This window comes from Strigops habroptila, chromosome 1, assembly GCF_004027225.2.
Source record: "Strigops habroptila isolate Jane chromosome 1, bStrHab1.2.pri, whole genome shotgun sequence".
In the NCBI taxonomy this organism is placed as follows: domain Eukaryota; kingdom Metazoa; phylum Chordata; class Aves; order Psittaciformes; family Psittacidae; genus Strigops; species Strigops habroptila.
This window is the reverse complement of record NC_044277.2, coordinates 128,998,539-129,022,690: the sequence shown is the minus strand read 5'-3', so window position 1 is coordinate 129,022,690 and position 24,152 is coordinate 128,998,539. Positions and strand designations below refer to the sequence as shown.

At 38.5% G+C, this 24,152-nt stretch overlaps 1 protein-coding gene across 15 annotated transcripts in view; it reads right to left on the bottom strand.

Moving 5' to 3' along the window:
- Positions 1–24,152, bottom strand: part of HDAC9 (histone deacetylase 9) — a 466,231-nt gene that overhangs the window by 168,814 nt on the left and 273,265 nt on the right. For 14 of the 15 annotated variants that reach the window (XM_030470551.1, XM_030470022.1, XM_030470415.1 and 11 more), the window contains one exon: positions 21,132–21,401. In XM_030470551.1, coding sequence (XP_030326411.1) covers positions 21,132–21,401 — 270 coding nt within the window. Of the gene's footprint in view, positions 1–18,820; positions 21,402–24,152 lie in introns of those variants that run through there. The other variant, XM_030470770.1, reaches the window with a different exon arrangement.

The window sequence follows — 24,152 nt, the reverse complement described above, 5'->3', positions numbered from 1 at the left end:
GAGTCAATCAATGTAGATACACTCCAGGACCCAGATAGGGTATAAATCACCCTTACTCCTAACCACAGTAGACACCTAACTGAAGGACAGAAGTTTACATATTTGCTGTCCTTGTGGGGGAGGCTAAATTTCCCAGCCGCTTACCTCACAGGAACCCCTCATTCATTAACCAATTGGGGTGCTTAGTATCACTTATCAAATAGGCTAATCAAACTTTGAGAGAAACCAGCTCTTGACCACTTCTTGCCCTTTGAGCACTCCAGGGCCACCTCCCACCCCTAGACTTTTATCTAATTAAAGTTAAAGAGGGGAAAATTAATCCATGGAAGAAAATGAGATAACAGCCACCATGGCAGACCATCCCAGAGTCTGGTTTGCCTTTCATCTATTGCTACCTGACAATTAACTCTTCGGCGACACAGGAATCCCATTTTATGGGAGCAGGATCTGTCCCTTCATGCAAGGGTGGGCGTTGTATTTTCATTTCTCACTGCTCCACGTTGCAGTTCCTCTACTTGTAATGGGTGTGGGTGAATTAAAAAGGTCATCCTTTACTCTCCCTCTCTCAAGCTTGACTTAGTGCTGTTTTCACTTGCAGAATACAAAAGTGAAAACTGTAATTTATTACAGTACTAGCAATTCAAGATGTTTTGCTTGGATCCTGTGCTTGCAATTGGTTACCAACATTCCAGTCTTTCTTGCTTTTGTTGGCTACTAGTTTATAACCCTCAATTTCATTCTCTAAATCTGTGTTTAAAAAGACATTTCACAACACAGGGTTGTGGGGCTTTTACCTTGGGGGGGAAAAAAAAGTGTGGAGTGTCCCCTTTGCAGATTCTCTGCAATTTTTTTTGTACTACTTGTGTTCCTGTTTGGTGTTCTTTTGTTTTAAATTCTTTTTTTTTTAAACCACCTGACTGTAATATTTCTGAAGCCCAAAGGATCTTCCTTTACGATTGCTTGAATTTTTTAACAGCTGAAACTCTGGCACTGTGAATATCAGAAATAGGTTAACTCTGGTAACACAGCAGTCATTAGCTGCACTGCGAATGGAGAAACTTGTGTTTTACGGGGTACTTGGGAGGCCTGGGCAAGCTCTGCTCCTCCAGCAGCACCCGCCAGCAGTGAGTCGGGGTGCATGGGGCAGCTCCGACACACTACCCTTGTTGGCACTTCAAGTTTTGGTGCACAGAGGGAGCAACAACAATAAAGTTCAGTTTTATTTCTAAAAATACTCTGATACTTTGAAGGCTGCATTTGTACTTCTAGCAGTTTTATCAGGAAGCATTGGATTATAAAGTCTGTGGGACAGGCACATATGGCCAGCATTAGAAGTGCTGAGGAAATCCCACTTATACTCTACACTGTCCCAGTGTTGTAAGTTGCACCTTGAGGCACTCGAAGGCGTGCAAGGTAAAGTAGCCTCACTCGGACTCCTTTCTAGAGAATGAGAACTGTTTTAATTATTACATGTTTATATTACTTTGGGAATGGGCCACTGTTACTGGTTTGGGGTTTTGGTGGTGTGTTTTTTCTTGTATTTTTTTAAAGCCTACAAAGCCCATGTGTATCTATAACACTGTAACCAGCAGTAGCCATTAAATAACTTACAGAACTAACCTTAATATTGTTGATACCCAGTTCCTAACACTTACTAATGGGCATTCTGCAACATAGTTAATTACTTGCAAATGGAAGTTGTAAAAGGTAACAGCGTTCAAACCTTTTCATTTAAATCAAAAAGAAGCCCCAAGCAAACTTCCAGATCTCCTCCAAACTTTGGGAAAATTTTAGTCCATATCAATGTCTGAACTAATATCTAGCCTTCCCTTTAGCTACCCGAACTAATCCATCAGACCTACAATTTAGAACTATGACCTGCAGCTGTTTGGTTATGGAAGGGACATTGGTAGGACTTGAAAGGGGGATAAGCGAGGCAGTGAAAATGAGATTTGGTAATCCTCCTGTATTATAAGGTATTTTGCACAGAGTGGGAAGGAGCTGGGACTCTTGCTTGCTTCCCCATCCCAGGCAGCAGTGGGGGATATGGGCACTCCATGGACCGCTGCCCGTTCAGTGCCCCCCATGGAGGCAGGCAGCAGGAAAGTGTCAGCCAAACCCCTCATACAGCTCCAGTGCCAGAACAGGGAGCTCACCAGGACCCAGTTAAACTCGGCTATCAATTAATACCAGCTGCTTTGCTCTGCAGGGTGGACAGGACCTACTAGGAACTGGAAAATCTGTCATAGTAAGAGAGAGCAATTCTGTACTGGTAGGGGGACAGGCTGCAAGCTGTAACAGGTCTTTTCCATCGCCAATTTCTACATATTTAATTTATATAGGGCACTGAAAGCCTAAATTGTAGCAAACATTGGTCACTATCCACAAGAGACAGATTTGATCCAGTGACCCAAAAGCGAAAGGTTCTGTATTCCATTAGCAACACCCTAGAAATGCAGTCCCTCAGCGAGGTTTTTATATCAATAACTAAATACTACTAACCTTTATAAGCTACATGGTTACATTTTTAACCTCCTAAATCTGAGTCATTTCACAAGGAAAAGGAAAATCGAGTTTGTTTTAGAGATAAAAATGGAACTTCTTCACTGTTTTGTTGTTAAATATTCTAGGAATACAATTATTTCTGAAAGAGTGGGAGAAGGGAAGCAGGTTGGATTAGGACTCTGTATTTAGGAGTGTCTAAAGGGCATTGCCCTAGGAGAACACATTAAGCATCACTCCTACACTGCTTTTCCCACCCTCTCCTGTGACTGATGGTGAGAGAAAATTCTTCTCCCCCCCTTATTGGCAGTTTTACATCTTCTACTCTATTACCCACTGGAATGTCCCTTGGAATTCCACCCAAGATCCAGAAGTTAAGAGTCTTGATCTTGATACTAGCGAAACTTGTAAGCAAGATAAAAGTATTTCCACACGTTTTTTGAGCATGCACAAAAATGAATGCAGGCTAAGAGATATAATGCTATTTAATTTCTATGAAAGGTAAAAATGTGGAAATAGCAAAAGATAAGTTACATAAAATAGCAGTTGGAAGTCAGTATTCATGTCAGAGGTGGTCTTGCTCTATTTTTTTTTTCCTTTTTTCCTTTACCTACAAGCCAAACACCACTAAGCCAGAAACCACCAACCAGTACAGTCTCACAGTAACAAGATATTAATAGCCCATGGAAAAATCAACATATAATTCTGTATTACTAGAGTCCCTGTATTTTTTTTTTTTTTTTCAGTTCTGACCTAGCTGTAACATGAGAAAAGGCAGTGGGGTGACATGCAAAAATGTGTGCTCATTTTAACTCATAATGTATTCAAAATACTGTTGATAATTTCTCATTTGATATGTTTTTAAGGAAAACAAAGTTAGGAATTTTACATACAAATTTCAGTGTTGTTGCTTTAGTTTAAGCAAACCTATCATCCTTTAATACACAGAGAAGTATATTATAATCCTCTGAGTCTATAAAGTGATTTTGAGATTGTAGCACATTTCCTGCCTCCTGAGGGGGTTGTCTATGGCCCTGCCATTTCCACCATTAGTTATCTAGGCTCCTCTCACATGTGAGTTCTTTGGTGGTGGTGGTTTTGCATACATAAGTAAAAACACAAATGTTTTCATTAGATAGTACAGAATGCGTTTGTGTTACTTGTGTGGACCTTTGAGGAAATCACCCACATACTTACAGGCAAGTAGGCACCTTCAAAATCAGTCCCTAAGCACTTCAGTGGTTTTACTTAAAATGACTTCATAGAAGTTCTTGTATGTTATAATGGTCAATAACCTGAACTGGGTTGAAGCATGCCTAATGCCTAGCTTGTTCTTCATTTCTACGTGTGCTTTATTGTTCCCTGTCCCATCTTTCACCATTGTCCGTTCTTGCACAGATTCCCTTTGGCTTCAGTGACTTGGAATTGCTTATTGCTTCATTTCCTAATTCTTTTTATATCTCCTAGTCCTCATACACAGGGCATAGACATATATACATATTATATTGATGGATTTCTTGATGTCAAAATGCCAAATGCAGCAACAATAAACAAATTTTCTGGTTAGCAACTTGAAAAGACCTTGATCTGCATTTGACTATCCCGGTCTCTTGTAGAAGGAGGCAAACACTTAAGCAAACTTTCAATCAGCGTCTCTCAGCCACTGCCTTCTGGAAAGACTGAAGCTGGCTCAAGAGTGCAAAGCACTTCACTGATTTCAGAAGTGTTAAAATAGCAGAAAAAACATCAAGCAAAAGAGAAGGAATACAGACACAGCTCTTCCAAAAACTCTCCCTTTAACAATAAAAAGTGAGCTTGAAAGGAAGAATCCACTCAGCAGGCAGGATTTAGAGGATAAGATGTTATACATATAACACCATTCTCACAGGCAAGCCAAGAGCTGCACTCAGCGTGCAAAGGTAAAGCTTTAGGTCAGAGCAGAAATGTCAGAACTTTTAAAGAATTCTGGATACATGGAGCCCAATGTAATGCAAATGCTGACTGGGTCTGAATTGCAGGCTTGCTCCAAGGACTTCTTGAGTCTTAAGGATGCTTTGCTGCTGTTTGTATTCTGATCCTAAAATGAGATTAGACACTTGGGAAAACACTGTGTTAATCTATTCCCCAGTGATTCACGCTGGTCACCAGTCCTGCTGAAAAGCTTTAAAACTAGGCAACAATATTGGAAGCAGAGCCAAACCAGCAGTGTTATTTCTAAGGCTGAGGGCTCCATTCCAAAACTACTGTCTCCTCTTCTCAAGCAGCTTAGTCCTCAAAAGAGGTCTATTTAATACTAAAAACTACCATGATTTGGGGGTCAATAAATCCTTTTTTTTTTTTTTTTTTTTTTAAGTGATAAACCACAAAGTTCCCCATGAATTGATCTACTTCATGTTGCCATGGTGTTTGTCATCTTCTTTTTTTCCACATACCAAGTATTTCATTTTGCTCTCTCTTTGAAACTTGGAGGATTTGTGTTTCTCCCTCTCCCAAGATAGTTATCGTTGGCTAGTGCATCAAACAACTTCTTCTAGTGAACTCCAGCCACAGAACAAATACACCACCTACCAAACCAAAGGCGCCCTCTTCAAATCACAGTCCCTTTTGGCAGCCAGCTCCTCTCATACCATTATACCCAGAGCAAACTATAAATCTTTTGCCTTGGACACTACTCACTACTCCAGGAGTGTAAAACTAGCTATTACAACGATTTTAGTAAAATGATCAACTGCTAGGAAGGGATTGTGCTGTATCTGTAATTCGCAGAGATAATTTCATATAGCTCCATCTTTTATTTTTCAAAATTCAAGGGCTTCCCTCTAGCAAGCTTAAAACCTTATATTTTTTTTATCTGCTGATGTTTTTTCTGTTTCTTCTGTCTCTTGTCTTTTTTTTCTTTTTTGCTTGTTTGTTGGCATTGGTTTTGGGTTTTTTTGGGTGGGTTTATTTTTTTTCCTTGTGTGGTCTCCTGCATTCCTTGTGAGCTAAGAAATGTATCAGGATTACAGGAAACACAAAACACACCTGAGTCTACATAAGGAAAAACCTTATCATTGCTGCCTTAAATGAAAGGTAGATTTGAAAAGGCCAGACCAATTTTATATCTATTGACATCAAAATCTCACTATATTGTCATAGGACTTCATTTAACCCTGAATGGTTTTGTCTTCAGATTATCTTAAAAGGAATTCTTTATGCTATTGAAGGTGTGGGGAAGTAATAACTCCTCCTAACACCTCCTCACTATAAACTGCCTGAAAAGCTATGCATGGAAGGGTACCTTTTTTTTTCTCTCCTTATTGAAACCAAAGCTTTCTTCTGCTCTATTGGTATATGCTTAGTTTAAAACATGTTTTGAACTGCATTGCTCCATACTATGTATTGGAATTGAGAGTTTGATATAGTCTGTAATATGGTAGATTATTCTAATCCAAACCCTGGTACAGTACAGAAGCAAAAGTTTCAGCAAGGTAGTTATAATGATAATCCAAATGCAGTGGTTTTGGATTATATGGACAGAGCTTTCCCTGCAGTTGTCAAAAGGCACGTGTGTCCCCCCAGCAGATGTGAAGGAAGCTTCACACCAAAGGCTGTGTTCGGCTGTTTGTTACCTCGGTTTGTCACCATTTCCACTGCTCCTGAATGCTTGTTCCTGCTGCCTCGGTAATACATGGGAGTGAGAGGAGAGAGAACTTTGAAGTTTTTGCTCATAAATACTTTATTTCCAGAGCTATGCAAAGCTGCATAGGTTACCTTCCACTTTGTGAATTTGGTTTGCATCCATTTGATTGCTTGCATGCTTTGTACTTTGAGGTAGTTTTGCTGCCTTTCAAGTTACTTGGGAAAAGATGTATTTTTTCCTGCTGCCCTTTCAGATCCAGCTAACAAGAAGTCCTTTGCTACAGGGCAAGAGTGAAACATCATTAAGTGATAATTTCTTTTCCACAAGCGTAGCAGGTATAACCAAGCTGCCTTCCTCCTAAGGCTCCCAGCCCTGAAAATGGGAGGAGGCTAGCCCCAAAGGACTGTGTTTCTTTGGTTGCTATAACTTATATTAAAGTCCTTTTGTCAGAAGGAGAGAACAAAAGTGACTTAAAACTTCTTTTTTGTCTCTTTCCTTCAAAAGCAATGCAAAAGCTCACACTCTGTGCTTTTACAATCAGACTGAGCAGGGAACTTTTCCCCTCATGGGTAGCCTATGCATCACCAGGGTTTTTTTAGTGCAGCAAGTCCCAGATTCAGGTCTGAAGATAAGCTGCTTTCTCATCTTGACTGCTTTTGTATACTCTAGCTAACCTTCCTGGAGCTCATGCTTAGCCACAGAGTGGGGAGCTTTTTCCCTTCCTAAGCAGTCTTTGGAGGGAGGCTCAAGCATGTTAACTGATAAATTTAAGAAAAACTGTAGGATGTTAGTGGAAAAAGCAGCAATTCACGTAAATGTCCTGTCGAAATGAAATGTAAGAGCACAAGATTTGCAGAGAAAATGAGAGTCTGAAAAAGTAATTACCCTTGTCTAGATTAAATACAAGACAGCATTTTAATAAACAAGCAAACCTCTGGCTAACATGTTATTTCTCAGCCTTTCTCTTATTTTATGATTAAAATTAGATTTATTTTCTCCTCGGATCCATAATCCCCAATAAATTAACCTGTCCAAATAACACATGCACAGGATAAAACTCTCTTTGATTTTGATTACATTGCTTATGGTTGCAATTTAGGTAGCCTTGATTCCAGTCACTGTTGTTCCTGGGGACTTGGGCACCGTTAAACTGCTGAGAAAATCTCAGATCTTACATAGATCTAGTTAAGGTCTTGGTTTCAAACAGATAAACATATCCCTTTTTTGTTGACAAATGACTTAAAAGCATAATTTTGCAAATATAGTGCTGTGTCTATGGTATGTCATCACTCTTTTATAGGGACTATGTGCTTACACTGTTGTAAGCTAGAAGAATTTAGTTGTGAAAGGGCTACATTTTATCTGTAAATACAATTCCAAAACATTCAACAGAACTACAGAAAACAGTAACTGAAGTGTCACATAGATGCAGCAAAACTGACAGTATTAAGGCAATGTAATTTTTGAAGTCCTACAAGTCAGCAATTCAGCTGGTATCTCTTATGACAAGCTTGATATAACAAAACCAGCTTATGAGCAGAAATACCTTACTTTCTACTCTAGTGGGAGGTAGACACTATATGAACTTCATACTGCATGCCTGTAAAGCTTTACTACACATCAGTATCAGCTCTTTACATTAACACAGAAGAAATAATGCTAAAATAATGAGTTGCAATAGAATGTGAAATGCAGAGCAGAGCATCCTTTGAAGGCAAGGAGGCTCATCGTCTCCACTTGCAAGTGCCTTTTGACAGGAGGACAGAAGTACTTGGCTAATGTGACAGAGGATAAGGATGCACCCAACCCCTACTGCCACAGTCCTGGGGGATCAGGATTAAAATAGGTACAAAATGAAGAGTTTTAATATTTCAAATTTAGATTACTAAACCAAACAGTAATTCTTACTTTTGCTTTGACTCTAGGTAGTACATTGTCACACTACTAGAGGATGGGCACACTTTAAAGACGTCCTTTAGTATGGCCATTTAAAACACTCTTTAAATGAAGTTTATCACACAATGTATGTTTTACAGTTACAGCACATATAGAGCAAATGTGTTATAAATTGAGACAAATCTTAACAAAGCAAGATGCCTGTTGACTTAGGCAAAAATAAAAGTGTATCTGAGGGTGCTGTTACTCCACTTCCATGTTCTCATGCCTTTGTGCATGCAATTTAGTAGCATAAATGTAACTTTGGAGGAGCCATTTTTCAAGTAATCTGGAGCTTCTGGATTTCTGAAAATCAGGCTTTTAGAAATGTGAGATTCTTTCCACACATCCTTCTGGAAAGTTCATTCTTCCTAATTTAAAAACCACAGCAGCAGCAGCCGCCTTATGGATATACATGACAGCCCTTCTGTGTCTTTCTTCTTTTCCTTAGTCTGTCATTTTTGGACTTGAATAGTGAAGCCTACTCTTGCCTGACTCCTCAGCATGATATTTTTCACCATGGATTCAGAATCACACTACAGAAGCCAATATAGTATCCCTTTTTTGGGGGAAGGGGGGAACAGACACCGGGATGCAGGGGACAGGGGAACATTCTCTACAAACTCCAGCCTATTAAGTTTTCCTTGCTGTTCCTCTGGTTTCTTTTAAGTGGAGCTGTCGTCGGCACTTGCTAAGTTATAACACCCTGAAGACTCACACAGTGACTTATAATACATGTTTTCTATAAACCATGCAAAGACACACACACTGCTTGTAATGCTTGTGTAAACCTCTATGTACGCGCACCTAAATACCTAGGTGTATATACACAAAATTCATCAAAATGTATAGTGGGGAAAGCAAAACCTGCATAATGTTCTTTTTGAAGTTCTTTGGTCGAGAAGCATGTAAATATGTGAATGGGTATAGGGGAGATGGCAGCATATGCCCACACTTGCAAAGTAAGTGGGAAGTAGTGTCATCTAGTGGTTAGCTCAAAGCAAAATGTGAGGGCAGCTGTAATTCAGTATATAGGAACAAAATTTCTAATTCTTGCCTTGCAGTACTGTGCAACTTACAATGAATAGAAATTATTTCCTGTATCTCACTGATTCAATTAGAAAACGGGGGAAAGTAAAGTGGGTAGATTAATTACTGTTGAAACTTACAGTAACTGAAGTTCATCCAGTTTCCAAAAATGTGCAAATAGACAAGTCTTTCTATGTGTAGTAATTCCTTGTAAAATGGAACTAATTTGACTAAAAGCTGGTTCTTATTCTTTCCTCTTCTGACAACGTGATTGTTAGAAATGATATCCTCTCATAGTCTAAAGCACTCTCTAGTGTCACTTCTGGCTGCAGGAAAACACGGACTTGAGCACTTGCTTAAAAGTGAAGGAAGTGGTGGTGTTGAGCACATACTTAAAGCTGAGTGTATGATTAATTTCTCTGTAGATTTGGGGTTTATAATATGCATGGAGTGCTGTAATCTCTCAATCTGCTCTTAATTTTTTATCAAAAGAGTTTAATTATTCCTGTAATTTGCAGGTATTTCTTATCTAAGAATAACCACAGAGTGTAACATTAAAGCTAATTTACACCTGGGTGTAACATTATTGGTCTGATTATTTGCAAGGGAATCTTCATTAGTTTCACTCATTACAGTTTTATCTATTAAAATGAAAGAATCAAAAAATCTACTGAAACTGTTAAATGAAGGGCTAACCGTAGTAGAAAGGAGCAGTTATTAACAGGACTTTTCCAGCTGCCCTTGCTAACAGGCAACTCTAAAATAACAGCGATGCATGTCTTAAGTTTCTGCTAACAAAGCTGATTTCTGACCAGAAGGCTAGAGTATTCCTTTTCATCTACTAAGCCCCGAAAGTGACAGTACTTCTTCATATCCCTAATATTTCCTTTTCAGCTCACCAGGGCCAAAATGTCATCTTTTCTTGTAAAACAAAAAATCAAAGCCAAATGGTTAAAATGCAAAGTTTTGGTTAAACAAACAGTCAGTATTTCAGTGGTTTTATCTGCAGCCTGCAGAGCAACTAAACAAAGCCAAGATATTGTCCATCTCTTTGACAGACAAAGAGCCTCAGAGGTCCAGAATGACATGCCCGGGGCTGGCACGTGATTAGAGTAATTAAATTAAATAGCAGGAAACATGTTTTCCATATGCCATTGCCTGGCCACACACAAACTGTAACAGTAAATCTTTTATATTACATTGGTTCAGGGAAATGTAGAACCATTTTAAAAATGCATGATGCCCACAAAAATAAAGTTAAAGGGAATATAGTGGCATACTTACCACACTCTCTGGCTTTGGTCATTGGCCTGAAATGCCAAATAAGTTCATTCCATATTTATTTGTTATTAAGGGTGCAGCTCAAAATGCGCTGAGCATGTGAACATTCAGGAAGCATTACTAGGTGTACACTGGAGGGTAGTGCTGATGCTCTGGTTCAGAGGAAAAAAAATAAAATCCTCCCAGTAAAGTTAAGAGAAACATCTCGGGTATCCTACATACATGAGATCCTAACGTATTTCTGTCAGTCTTTTGCAATAGTCGGGACCTCCAAACATGTATTACAAAGGAATTTTTGTCTCAGTTCTGTTTTCCACAGCAGTATGAACTCAGATTTCTGTGTGTTCATGGCCAGTTGTTAGAAATACAGCATGTTTATCCATGTGTGTTATCCACTTAGTTGCTGGCTTGGCTTAAACCATGACAATGTGCCATAATACAGTCAGAAGAATTGCTAGTCAGTGGAATTGGCTGTCATTCTCGCATTTATTTGTCACTGCAGTATGAAGATCAACTAGAACACTTGCTAATCTATTTCCAACTCATCTTTCAGTGGTTGATGATGCCAAATTAAATCACTGGTATTTTGGCTTTGTTATGTTTTTGCACAATAGGGAAAAGGCTGCAAATCAGTTTGGAAGGAGCTATTTATCAGTGAAGTCACTGATTTAAATAGTCCAGTCCTTGAGATTTTTTTAGGAGAAGACATACAGAAACATTTCCTATATATGATAAATTCTGAAGACTGCAAAATGCTCTTAACAGGCAGAGCATGAAGAATTTGGGAAAAACAATCTTAGCACATGACAACCTGTCAATGAAAGTAAAAATGTGTCTCACCATTTTCTAGTGAAATAGATACTAGATAATTTCGTAAGCATTTTAGATATTCTGTCTTCATTTTATTTCCTTGTCCCAGAACACTCAGATACGAAACAACAGAAGCTTCAGTGCCTCCGATTTCAGGTCCAGCACTGACCTATGGTATTAAGTTTAATAATTAATCCGATGAAATCAAAGTACAAGCTTCCTGCTGGAAAAATAAACATCAGTTTACCTTTGAAAAGCAGTGTAAGAAAGACAAGAGAACACTGATAGTCTTGGATCAATCTTTAGCAGTCATAGTATTTCTCAGGATATTGAAGTGAGATTCAAGACTGAGAACTAGGAATTGGGACTTGTTTCTTCTGCTTCTTTGGATGCTTTCTCTTTTAACTACTCTCTATTATTTGATCAGGAAAACTTGAAACAGTGAATCTAAGATTGTTAAAGGAGACAGCAATGACAGGAAAGTGAAAACCAACTACTCATGTTCGTAGTAGGTGGCAGAGCTTTTTTTGTTTTTAAACTTTTCTTCAACTGTCTGAACTCTTCTATTCCCTGAAAGCATCTGTGCATTTCAACTTAAATTATTTAGCTTGAACTTTCTATACAAGGGGTTAAAATGATCAGTTAAAAGGCAAATCAGTTAATCCCTTGTTACCATCTTGTCTTCTGAGAACTAAGACAATAGAGGAAGTTCTTTGAAGCATGTAGAAATCTGGAGCCTCTGTCTGAGGTAGTGTCATCCTCAGGAGGGGACAGAGTTGCCCTCCAAGCCAAGGAGGTCTCTCAAGACTAGCTACAAGGTGACCTGTAAGACATTTTACAGATGATGCTTCACCTCCTCTGCCTCTCCCCACCATTATTCCTACAACAGTGCCGGAGTGAGGAGGACACCCCTCCATCCACTTGTCCTGATCCCCAGCTGGCCTTGGTCTCCAGGCACTGTCCCTTACCTGCCAGAAGCAAACCCTGCCATGGGGTGGCCAAGGCTGTCTGTGAAGCAGCAGTAACTAAAGGCTCATAGCCCTTCCCAAGAAGATCTCGTCTCTGATCGTCAAAAATGGGGCAAATCTGGAGTACCTGGCTGAGGGGCTTGTACACCAGCAGGATGGCCACGGGAGAGAGAAGGGGCTGAGGAAGCTTCTAGTGAGGAGCTACTTGCCAAAGGGGAGAAACGCTGTTGTAGCTTTGGGTGTAATTGTTCTGATTTTGCAAAGTATGCAGCAGTAGCGACCAGTAGTTGTTCATTGCTGATGCAACAGCACTGGAATCACGATCAGTGGGGAAGGCAATAGCTGAAAAGTCTGTTTTTTTGGTAGGAGTTGTGAGATTTACTTTCCAGCTTCTCCTTTTGCAGAGAGTATCTCAGCTGTGTAGTCAGCTGCACAACTTGAATTTCCTTGGTTTTTTAGGCTCGACCTCTTAGCTCAAGGAATGAACTTTGTGGCACTAAAGAGCAGAATATGTATATATTGGTCCTTCTTGACATAAGTTACTGTTGCATTTAAAGGATTCTGCAGGTTGAATGCAACTAACCTCAGTGGGATTGTCCCCCTCTGTTCTGACTTGCCAAATACTCCTCCATTTCTAAACCCCTCACCTGAAAAGTCTTTTTTTTTCCCTTCCTTTTTTATTTTTTACTTTCCAATACTTAGTATCCATATTAAATCAATCAAAAGAAAGAAAAAATAGGAAATACCAGAAGCACATTAATAATAACTTGCTATACATCAAACAATAAGTTGTTTGTCTTGTGACTTCCTTAACTACTTGCTGAAGTAATCATGCAGAAGAGCAGGTAGACACAGTAAAACTAATGCTGGTAAGGAGTTTCCAAATATTTTTTTTCACTAATGTACTAAAGTGGCACTTTGAGTACTAGTCTATAAGTTAATATTCAGCCTTTTGCAATGACATTAAATGTGCAGGTGGCCATGACAGTATAAGAAAATCAGACACTGACTTCTTTCACTGACTATCTAAGTTCGGAGTAACCTTTCAGGCTTAAATGATCCACTTAGTCATGGTCTCTAGGATTGGGTACTGAAAACCAAATCTATGAAGCAAACTGTGCTGTGACACTGTCTCTCTGCGTTGACTACCTGCAGCTCATCTTTGTAACAGCAGCTTCACAAATGCTGTGCTCCTGTTGGTATGGCATCCCACCAGACTGAACCCTTTGACTCTTCTCTGACTCAGTGTGCTCCATGTCAACTAATTTCACACCTTGAAAGCACAAAAAGAACAAGCTGAAAATGAGTTAATGTACTTTGAGTCCTTTTCCTTGATTAAAAACTGGAGGCAAAGGGCCAGAGAGGTTAAAGAAAGGATTACTTCTTTTAAAAGGGGGTCTGAGCTATTATAATAGTGACATATAATAGTACCTAACTTGAAAGCAGTCAATTGACTTTGGAAAATGAGCAGCTTGCTTGATTACCACATTATTGATCAGCATGGATAAGGAACAGTCCCCATGCTCATTCTCAGTCACTTCCTGCAGGAATGAATTTTGTTTCTGTTCCTTTTTTCTTGCTGGTCCTGTGCTGCCTTCTCAGAACCTGCCTGAGAAGGGGTGGAGATCATAGAATCACAGAATGGTTAGTGTTGGAAAGGACATTAAGATCGTCTTGCTCCAACCCCCCCTAATAGCCAAATCAGAGCTATGGAAGTCAGGTGTCTCTGGGCTGAGCCTGGGGGGTTGGCACTTGCCATTTTTACTTTACTGTCAGAAACACCAACAGAGAAGCTTTGAAGCTCTCTGTATTGAGTCAGTAGCTTCGGAAAGCTGAAATCTATGCAGAAACTAATTGGAAACTAAATGACAAAAGACTTGTACAAATTTAGAAGCAAAAAGTTCTAGAAAGAAAAATGTCAAGGGATGTGCTGTTGAGGTTGGGAGCCTTTGATGCTCTAAGGCAAAATGGACCAGAATGGGTGAGAAATGAGGGAAACCTTATAACCACCTGCCCTTGTGTGCAGTCAGGTAACTGAGTGATGGAGCCATGCTTTCTGATGTGTAGTAACTCTTCAACTTGTATTTTCAGTAGAAGAGGATCAGGAGAGCAACCCGTAGAAGTAGCTGGTCTCGGTAGTTATCTCTCTGTGCATGGATGGGAACATTTCCCAACAGCACTTCTGCCTTGTGCTCCTTCTGAGTCTGTTCAGTAATGGAGATCTGCTTTAAAAATCTGCGAGATGCTACCTAAAAATTATCATGGTGCTTTTCCTGATGGGAGCAAAAGGAAAAGGCTAAGTAAAGGGTTGAAAACTCAATACTCCATGCTTCCCTAGCTGCTTTACAGAGAACCTGAGCAAAGCCTTCTTAAGCCCTTGCCATTGCTGTGTTGCTGCAATTTCATAGCTGTAATTTTCGCAAGGCCCTTTGCTGAGGAAATACAGGCAGTATGAACAGAAAGACCTCCTTGGCCTCCTGAGAATTCAAAGGTCACAGGCCAGAACATGAGAGGAGACAGATTATGCACTGCTTTCTGCATTAGAGCACCTATGTCTCAAAGGGATTCAGGCTGAGCTGCTCTTCCAGCACATTAAATGGAGCTTATTTAGCCAGCAGTATACTAAGGTGTGCATTTATTCACTCTCATAGTGTACGAGAAGGAAGAAAACGAAAACTTTAGCATGTGCATGTGTCTGACAGAGAGACATTCAGAAATCAAACCAGAATTCTTCCAAAAATGAAGCATTTAAAGAAGCAGCTTTCCAAGAACACATAATCCTCTTCAATAACAATAATGATAAAGCCCTGTGCAGTTTGATACAGGAAATGATAAATTGCCCAATGGTATGAAAGTAGTATCATCTGACTGTCAAAATGTGAAGTGATAATTACTGGGATCTGGGCTTACAGACTTTCGATTCATGCTAGCTATGTACCCCTGATTAAGTAATTTTGCCTAGCATTACCCCAGCACTTTCCTTACAGTCTGCTCTCTCTGACAAAACAAAGCAGTAGCAAAAGTATCAAGGTGCTATATCGTAAGTATCTGAAGGAGGAAAACAAGTATAAAAAAATCTTTGATTGAAAAATAAAAGTGGTATCAACATCATACTATGCAAGTACCAGTGAAATGATATAATTTTGTTATGAGTTAATGCCACGTGGTCAATCAGACAATTCAGTTCTTGATTTAATTATGTGATAAATCAAGTCTTACTGCCTTCTGTAATGGAAAGTTTACAATAGGAGACAAACAAAAATAACAATCTCCTTGGCAATCATTAAGAAAGTAGATTTTGATTCTTTACTTTCTGGGGGAAAAAAAAAAGGATAATTTTCAAATCCAACTGGGAACAAGTAATTAATTGTAATTGTTCTTATTATTGTGCCCTTTCACATAAAATTGGCATTAAAAAAAGAATTATTCCTCCTGTAGCATAAAGACCACAGTTAGAAATTTGATGAAGGTGGACAGGCTCTTAAGAGTAAAGATGACAGAATGGTGGCTAAATATTCAGATGGGACTTCTCCTCATGTAGATGAATGAAAAAAGTTCACAAAACAAATCCAACCGCACAGCCCTCCAACCCCTCGCTCCATCCAGTCAGTCTATGGCTCAAGTTTGATGCCTGAAATCATAGTGCCAGCTCATGTTATGTCAGGGTTGTACTGCAACTGTGCACTCACAGACTTGAGGAAGGGCAAAAGGGTACAAGGTTAGAGCCTCTCTTACTGGTTATGCAATTAAAGGAGACAACTAAGTGTAGTTGAGCTAGTATATGTAAGACTGTGGTGGCAGCCTCATTTAGGAGAGAGGACAGGTGGGGAAAGGTTTACTTGGAAGCCTGACATTGTTCAAAACTCAGATTTCCATTTATCTGAACCTCCACAGCACTTCTCAAGGCCAAAAATGTTGTAACATGCTACCACTTCGGAAAGACAAAGTGTGAAGGGTTCTTTTAACAGTGTGTCCTCCAACCAACCTTTCTTATATTTTAGTTAATTCAAGGCAACTATGGAAAGTAAAGTAATATAAATGCAACAAAGGCTCCACAGCCAGTTTCAAAACATCTCATTTAGTCAGCTAATTAAGGCACTGAATCACTTATGAGTAAGTAAATATCTGGTCTGCCAAAACAACTCTAGTGACTAAGGCGCCTGTGCAGTAGCCACAGAGACTTAGATGCTCCTGAATGACTTCAAGTTATTGAGCTGGTACGCTTGTAACTCTCAGCTACTGATGAAATAACCCTTGGGGTCTCCAATAGCTGCGTGTGCCCCAGGTAGAAGTTGGCTTTTATGGGCTAGATGGGTTATGCAGCTGCAATCAAAGTAAGCAAAAGGAATGTGACACTTGAGCTCAGTGAATGAGGAGCAAAAAACCCACTGTGGCCAAAGGATGCCACTTCTCAGTCCTGTTTGTGTGTGTGAGTGAGTGAGCATGGCCAAGAAACCCAGCTTTTCCACTGGCTATGCAATATGAGCTAATTGTATTTTTGGGTTTTAAATCAAATTCCAAATTAGGCTGAAATAGAAGAGAAAAAAATAAACAACAAATGCAAAGCACTAAGCCTACCAAATGCAAAGTATAGTGTCTACCAATTACAGTGGTAAAATTCCACAAAAACCACTGGGATTATTGCTCTAGTGCAGAGACAATAATTTATCCAGGATGCTCATCTTCTCTTTGCCTGAACAGCAATTCAGCATATGAAGTTCTAAGCTATATTCCTCCACTGAGCAATGAGGTAACAGAAGCCCCGCTACCACCCAGATAATGGGAACTGCATAAGGAAATCAGAAACTAAACAAATAAATGAAAAGCAAACAAACATTTCTTAAGTGGATAAGTAGGACATGCTGCTAGTGGGACAGAATACAGTTAGGCAATTAACTTGGCTTAGCTAATTTTGGCTGCAAATTGTGAAGTGTTCATAAAGGGGAAAAATAAGTAAACATTTTTAGGTTGGTGCTTGGGGCTAATGTTTATAGATTTTTACCTCAGAATGCCAGTGAAGATAAAAACAGGGTATAGTTGGCTTAAGTAACATGGAGTAAATCTTAGTGATCCTGATGATAACAAAGATGGAATGAAGATAATGCACAAACGAATTGCTGAATAGAAAATACGAGTGGTGGTAGTGGCTGGAGTGCTCCTGCTTTGCTGAGGCAATCAGCTTTTAACCCTATTTCATTAATGCCACAAGATGAAAAAAAGGCTAATGTTACAGTATCCACATTCGAGTAATGTGTGTCTGTCTTCAGTATGTAAATATCATGAAGCATTTTCTCTCACTTAGTAGTAATTACTTCTAAATTAGCAGCTACGCTGGCTTTATTTTTTGGACAACAGGACAGAATAAACATCTATTGTGCTAAACGGGGAAAAAAAAAAAAAAGATATGCACATCATTCCTGGAAAAAGATAAGGCTTGTGACTTGTAATAATTATGATTGTTTTCTTCCTCATGGGTGCTATGATGCAAGTAAAAAAAATAATTTAGAAAAAAAAAATCTAGGTGTAGCCTCCAAACCAGGAATGCTGTAAATTGAAAACATTTATGGCTGTTCTTCTAATTCTGACATAAGTATTTAAACCAAAGGCATCTCAATAAAATCCCTGTTGAAAGCATGATTTACTTATAGACACAAGATTCTAAATACATAATAAACAAGAGGGCAAGCAGTGTAATAATGATATACTATTAATGCTAGTTTTAAGCTTTCCTGAGCTAAAACTTGACTTTTTACCTATTTTGGGGGGATGTGTTACTGATGAAACATTACCTTGCTTCTATATTAGTGAAAATGATCAAATTTGATTTACGGAAATATTTATTCTTACATATTTATGTTGCTGAAACCACTTTATTTTAGTACCATTTGTACCAGCATCAGAGCTGTTAAGAGCCTTTGCAATTTAAATTAACTGTCAGAAGAGCTAGAATGCAACAATTTTCTGAACTCTTGGTAGGAACAATTAATGTACAGTAGCAACAGGGACATGCTGCTAATGGGACAAACTCTTATTCTCTAGATCTGAAGCAAAGTTCAGGACATGTCATAAAGCATTTAACATCTTCATGGAAGGGCTTAGGTGTTACTCTAAAATTGGACTTTAAAGGTGGTATTCTAAAGTAGGACTGACTTCACCGCCTCATGCAGTTGCTTTAACGTCTGCAAAGTTTGAGGATTTCCTCCTCCCCAGCATATTTACATGTGGACTCTAGTTTTGCAAAGGTCTTGAAGAATATCAGAGGTCAGTTTAAGCTTAGTTTCAGATCAGCGCCTTTTGGGTTCTAGGCAAGTTAGAAATATAATGGCAATTATTTCAGTTCAGATAATTAGGAGCTAAGAAACTGGGATTCACCTTTACCTTTCCTATATGGTACGATATATGATCACACGTTCAAGACAGATGCCATGATGGGAAAATGAGCATGCATCAATACTACTCCACATTCACTAAAACTTATGATGGCTGATGTAGGATAAAACAAGAGACCAAAAAAAAGACTTTGTGTAATTATTTTAAGAATAGTGTAATTAAAACCTTGCTCCTGAAAGCTTGAATTCTTTCAACAATGTGTAGTGAACATATTTGGTTATACAAAGCAAAAGCACAACTAAGTTATCAAATTTACACAAAGTCAGATATCTGAAAGGTGATCTTTTAAAAAAAAACTTTATTTGAGAAAGGAAGAGACTTATATCAGAAGGCAAAAAAAGGGAACATACAAACAGAATATATTTACAACACAAAACAAGAGATCACCTCTAAGGGTGTAAATTATAATAAATACAGTAGATTTAAAATGTAAGAGACAATAATCAATTAGAAATGTGGTTGTTTAAACCCAGTTTTCCTTTTCACTGGTTCCAGGTAGTTTCTCTATTTTAAATTTCATCCAAATTTGAAAGATTCTGAAATTAAAGTCCACTAATGTATTGGGGTTTCTCACCTGAATGACATTATAAAAATATCTTGTCTTTTGTGAATATATGTCTTTGAAGTGATATTGTACAAAAGTCTTCTCATTTGCAAGTTTCTCCCCAAATAAAATGTATTTTAAAAGATGCACTATCCCTTTTTGATGAGGCTGAAGTTAGATTTCAAAGAAAATTAAAATTATACAGAAGGGGAAAAACATTTAATTTCACTCTTCTATTACTTTTTGAATGTGAATGTGATTCTTTTTATCCAAGATGAAGAAAGACTTCTTTTCAAATATGAAGCACACATAAAAATCACCTGTGTTTTTTCTCAATTAATAAATCTCTTCTATCTAAGGAGGCCTTTCATATTAACAGCAACTATTTAGACATTTGTTTGGAGACCTTCTAGGAAAAAGGATAATGTATCTTTAGAAGTTGCAACATTTTATAAGAGATTTAATAGTATTAGAGCATAATGTAAACAACACATGCTAATAACATATTTTAGAACAATTTCTACATTTGGCAAAACAGCTATCTCTCTTGAAACAGGATACTGCACCTTAAAATACCTCAGCTTTAGAAATATAAATATTTTTAATAGAAAAAAAACCCTGACAAGGATTCCGGGTCAGTTTGGGATTACCCATATTAAAGGGGATCTTAATACAATGAATCTTTAACTAGCTTAACAAAAGTAAACCTATAAAACAAGGTAAACATATCAAAAGGGAATATGAAGGAAATGTTTCACTGGAAAGCTTCCTTAACAATTTCCCTACTCGCTTTGTTATTTTCTTTGACAATAAATCAATTCATAGAGTGCCTTTAAAAACAGAGGGAGCGCTGCCCCGTCCCCCCCGCCCCGCATTCCTCAGCACATGAATCACTTGGGCTTCCTGTTTCCATAAGGCATTTCCTGCCCCCCCCCCCCCCAAAATCACTTTTCTGGAGGAGAACAGCGGGACCTGACAAAGTCGACTTAAATAAACAGGGCCTTCCACTGCATCCAGCCTTGCCCTGCCTGAGCGGACGGCAACGGAAAGGGATGCCAGCGCGCTGGCTGCACACATGCACTGTGCCTTTCAGCTCACCGACAAGCTGAAGTGTCCTTTTGCCAAGTTGGCATTTTATGCACAGCTGTTATTTCAGTATTTGTCCACGAGACCTAGCAGTAAAGGTTATGCCATATTGTATGATTAGTCTTTATTTAAAATTACAAACAAGTGATCGGGTATCAGTTGATAATGATAACAGTTCTGTGCTCTTCCTGCAATATCCTAGCAACTAATTGCAACCTAATGCTGCCTTTTGCTTTTCGCCAGTACTTGCATCTGCTGCATTTAAGGATGTCTCTGTGGACTGCATCATCAAATAAGACAGAATGAAAAATTAACTAAGCAGTGCAAAAAAAACAATGCAATTTTGAACAGTGCCTTGCCTTGCCTCTTTACATCCACCCTGTAAATTGCATCCACCTCTTCTCTAAATTAAACTTTATACATCAGCCTGGGACCACTGATATAGCAGTCAGTACCTGTCTACTGGGGAAAAAATACCCTAAGGTTATCAACAGTGTTCAAGACTACAGTATGATACAGTATATACAGACAGCTGAAAGCAAAAGTCAGAGGATTCAAAATCAGAGAAGGAGAATGTTTCATCAATCAGGACTGGAAACTAATTCCAGCAATTGCTGATCTCAACAAGCTAGGTGATATGAGTTCTCTTTCACTAGAACTAAGCGATGTAACATAATACGAAGTCTGGGCTAATACAAAGTCTATCAGCTATTATGCAAAGATTTATATAGAATAAGTGACTGCAACAGGTATTTTCTCAATTAGTGGCCATAAGGATGAGCTTCACTATGTTTTCAAGTGTGCATACAGAACTTCTGCCTTTGTTAGATTCTTTGAACAGTAAATCAGGATTTGCTAGATCAGTGAATCAAAACACAACTGCTTACCAAAGCCTAGAAAATGCATTTGATGCTCAGATAATAACCTTAATTACAAATCCTGGAGCTAAATCTTTGCCTATTACCTGTTGCATAAAAGGAGCTTGCTCCCCAGATTCCATTTGCTGGGTCTGAACATCCTCATCACTGTCCGGTGGCTCCTCTTTGACTTTCACAGCCCCCACCTGCTGTCCTATTCTGTCATCCACACCAGCACTGCTGCTCTCAACCCTAATGCTGGCACCGCCGGTGGGAGCTTGCTCTTCCTGCATCGAGTGATCTCCATGAAGCTCTTCTTCAGCCTCCTCCAGGTGACTGCCAGGCTGCTTGAGCTGCTCAATGGACTTAGAGAGCATCTGGAAAGAGAATGGGGGAACAGTTACTGACTCCTTTCACTGATGGCAAACACAAAGAAGTACTAGATTTGCACTGACAAAACGGAATCCGCAGCAAGCCCATGTAGCTATGGATTGCTAAAATACTAACGTAGAAGTCAAAAAAGAACCAAAGTTCTTAAGCAAAAGGTCACTTGTTATTCTGCAGTAGAAAATACCATGTATGTAGAGAGTGCTACACAGAAACACTAAACTAAAAATAAGGCAGAAGAATGAAAACATTACACATCTGTTACACTGTTACAGCTGGTAATCAAGTGAAATTGGGCTCCTTTCATACTCTTCAAACTTAAATGCAGAATTTTATGTAACTATATTACAGTTCATTTCCATAACACAAAATAATAAAGGAACTCTTAAGTTCTAAGAAAATTAGTAATATGGGTAATATTTTGTTATAAGCAAATTAGGTAATGTTCACATAAGATTCTCTATCAATTAAGGCACGAAGGCACTGAAAGGCAACAAAGCAGTGGTGACAAAGAGCTGGTGTCAGTCCCTCTCCTGTGGCACAAAGATACCACAAGCAGATCTGTTTGTGACTGGAGAGACTACAGCTTTTGCCATGCATGGTACAGGTATCCCAGTTTAAGTAAAGTACAATGATATAACATAGCTACCCAGACAATACCGGTTTTATACCACTACTATTGTAAAACTCTGCTGAGGTGCCTGAGTGTTGCAATCAAGTACAGTTTACGTTTTACTACTTAAGATGCAGCTAATATATTCCAAACCAGTCCAGATGTAGTCCTCAAAACCCAAACTGAAAAAATCCCCACTCTATCAAAAGAGATACAAATCAGAGATATGAGGAAGCATCTGTGGGGTCAAATGAGTAATTACTATTTATTCAACTGACCACTTGATTTCAAGCAAATATTGATTTGTATCTCCAAGGTCAAATATACTAAGAAGAGAAAAAAACCACCTTTTACCATTACTTACCAACAAAGTTAAGACACATACTTAGCTCATTACTCCTCTCCTTTCTTTTATGCTTTTTCACGTTTATGTCATGTCCTCTCATATGATGGAGAATACTAAAAATGAGTGGATGGCATGGCAGGAGGGACAGACCTCAAACCTGACAACCACTCTTGTTGCTCAGTCTGCTAAGCCACAGCGGAATGCTTTTGCTCTATCACTACCATGCTTTCCTGTTTGTTAAAGTGTTTTTTAAAGGCAGCTTGGCCCCATCTTATTCCAGTAAATTACATCAGTAGCATTACCAAGAGACTGGTCAGTTCTTCTAAGTCAGAAACATCTGATTTTATATTATATCTCCTGGTAGTACCGTGGAAAATTACGTATTTGGAGACATGCAATGATATCAGTTTAGAGTCAGTATTCCTATCTTATCTCTCTAGCTAAAGCTGGATTACATAGCAGAAAATGAGTCTTAAATGAAACACTGCTCAAGCCCTTTCACTGTGCAGCTGGATATTTCTGCTTACACTTAATGTTTAAATCTTTAACTTTAAATCCCCACCTACTTACCATTTTTTTTTCTGAATTTATCTGTAAGTACGTGCAGATTAATGCATATTTTTCATTTTGGAAAAGTGATTGATTAAGCTGAGTTTTAATAAGGCTACATTTAAAAACCCCATGGTTTATTTCACTAATAAATTAGAGTTGGTCTCTTTAACCAGTACATACATTTATTGTTATCACTATTCCAACTAAAGGAGTCACTTAGAAAAATAGCTTCATGCTAATGTAACCTATATATTTTTTTTCCTTTTATTTTCAGGAAATTAAACAGTAAGGGATATGCATGAGCCAAAGTAAATAGTGGCAGCAGGAGAGGAAGCATTTACAGACATCAGCTCCATTTTATAACTGCAAGAGTCCAACCAAAAAAGACATCAAACACAATCTAACCTGATTGCTGGTACAGAAAAGTGGAAGACTAAATAACCTGGAGATTGCAACAAACCATTTTATAGGTCCTTCAGTTGCAGCTCCTGCCTTTGTTTCTCCTTTGTAATGATAAGCTCTTGTAAAATGCGATATTTTAAATAAAATGTCTTTACAAAGAGACAGAGCACAAAACCCCACAACAGCAACCCCTACATTTCTTTCTTTAATTAATTCTTCATTTTAAATACATGGCAGTTGTTTCTAAGAACTCATGTACATACATACGAAACACTTTTTCTCCTTCTCTCCTATGGCTATCTCAGATTACTTTGACCAGCTACGTATGTTAGCTGTACTGAAAGAACTTGGCACCTGTTTACTGTTGTCTCTGTTACTCATGTAGTACAATGTTTCTAAGGGATGTATCTATCTTTCAAAATTATTCTTCAGCATTATGGCTTAAACAGAAGTTCTCAGCAAATGAGAAAATGCTTTGGGCATTTTTCAGTTCCACAGTCAGCTGTTGCTATAGTTTTGTCCAAGTAATCGCCTACTATAAGCAACATTTGAAGAGATTTGCTATCTCCCACCTTCAGAAGGTGCTAGTCAGATATGTAAGCCAGAAAATTAAAACCTTAGTTGTAACATGTTGAATGAAACTATATTCATTTACTCCAGCTCAATCTGATCCAGTCGTCTGTACTTCACTAAGTATCATTCAGAGAAGCGAATGATTAATCTGGGGTTAACTGTATATTTTCAATATTCCTATTGACAACAAATAATCTTATTTTTTCCATCAGTAAATCAACAGAACCATCTGTATTATTTTTCATTTTTTATTAA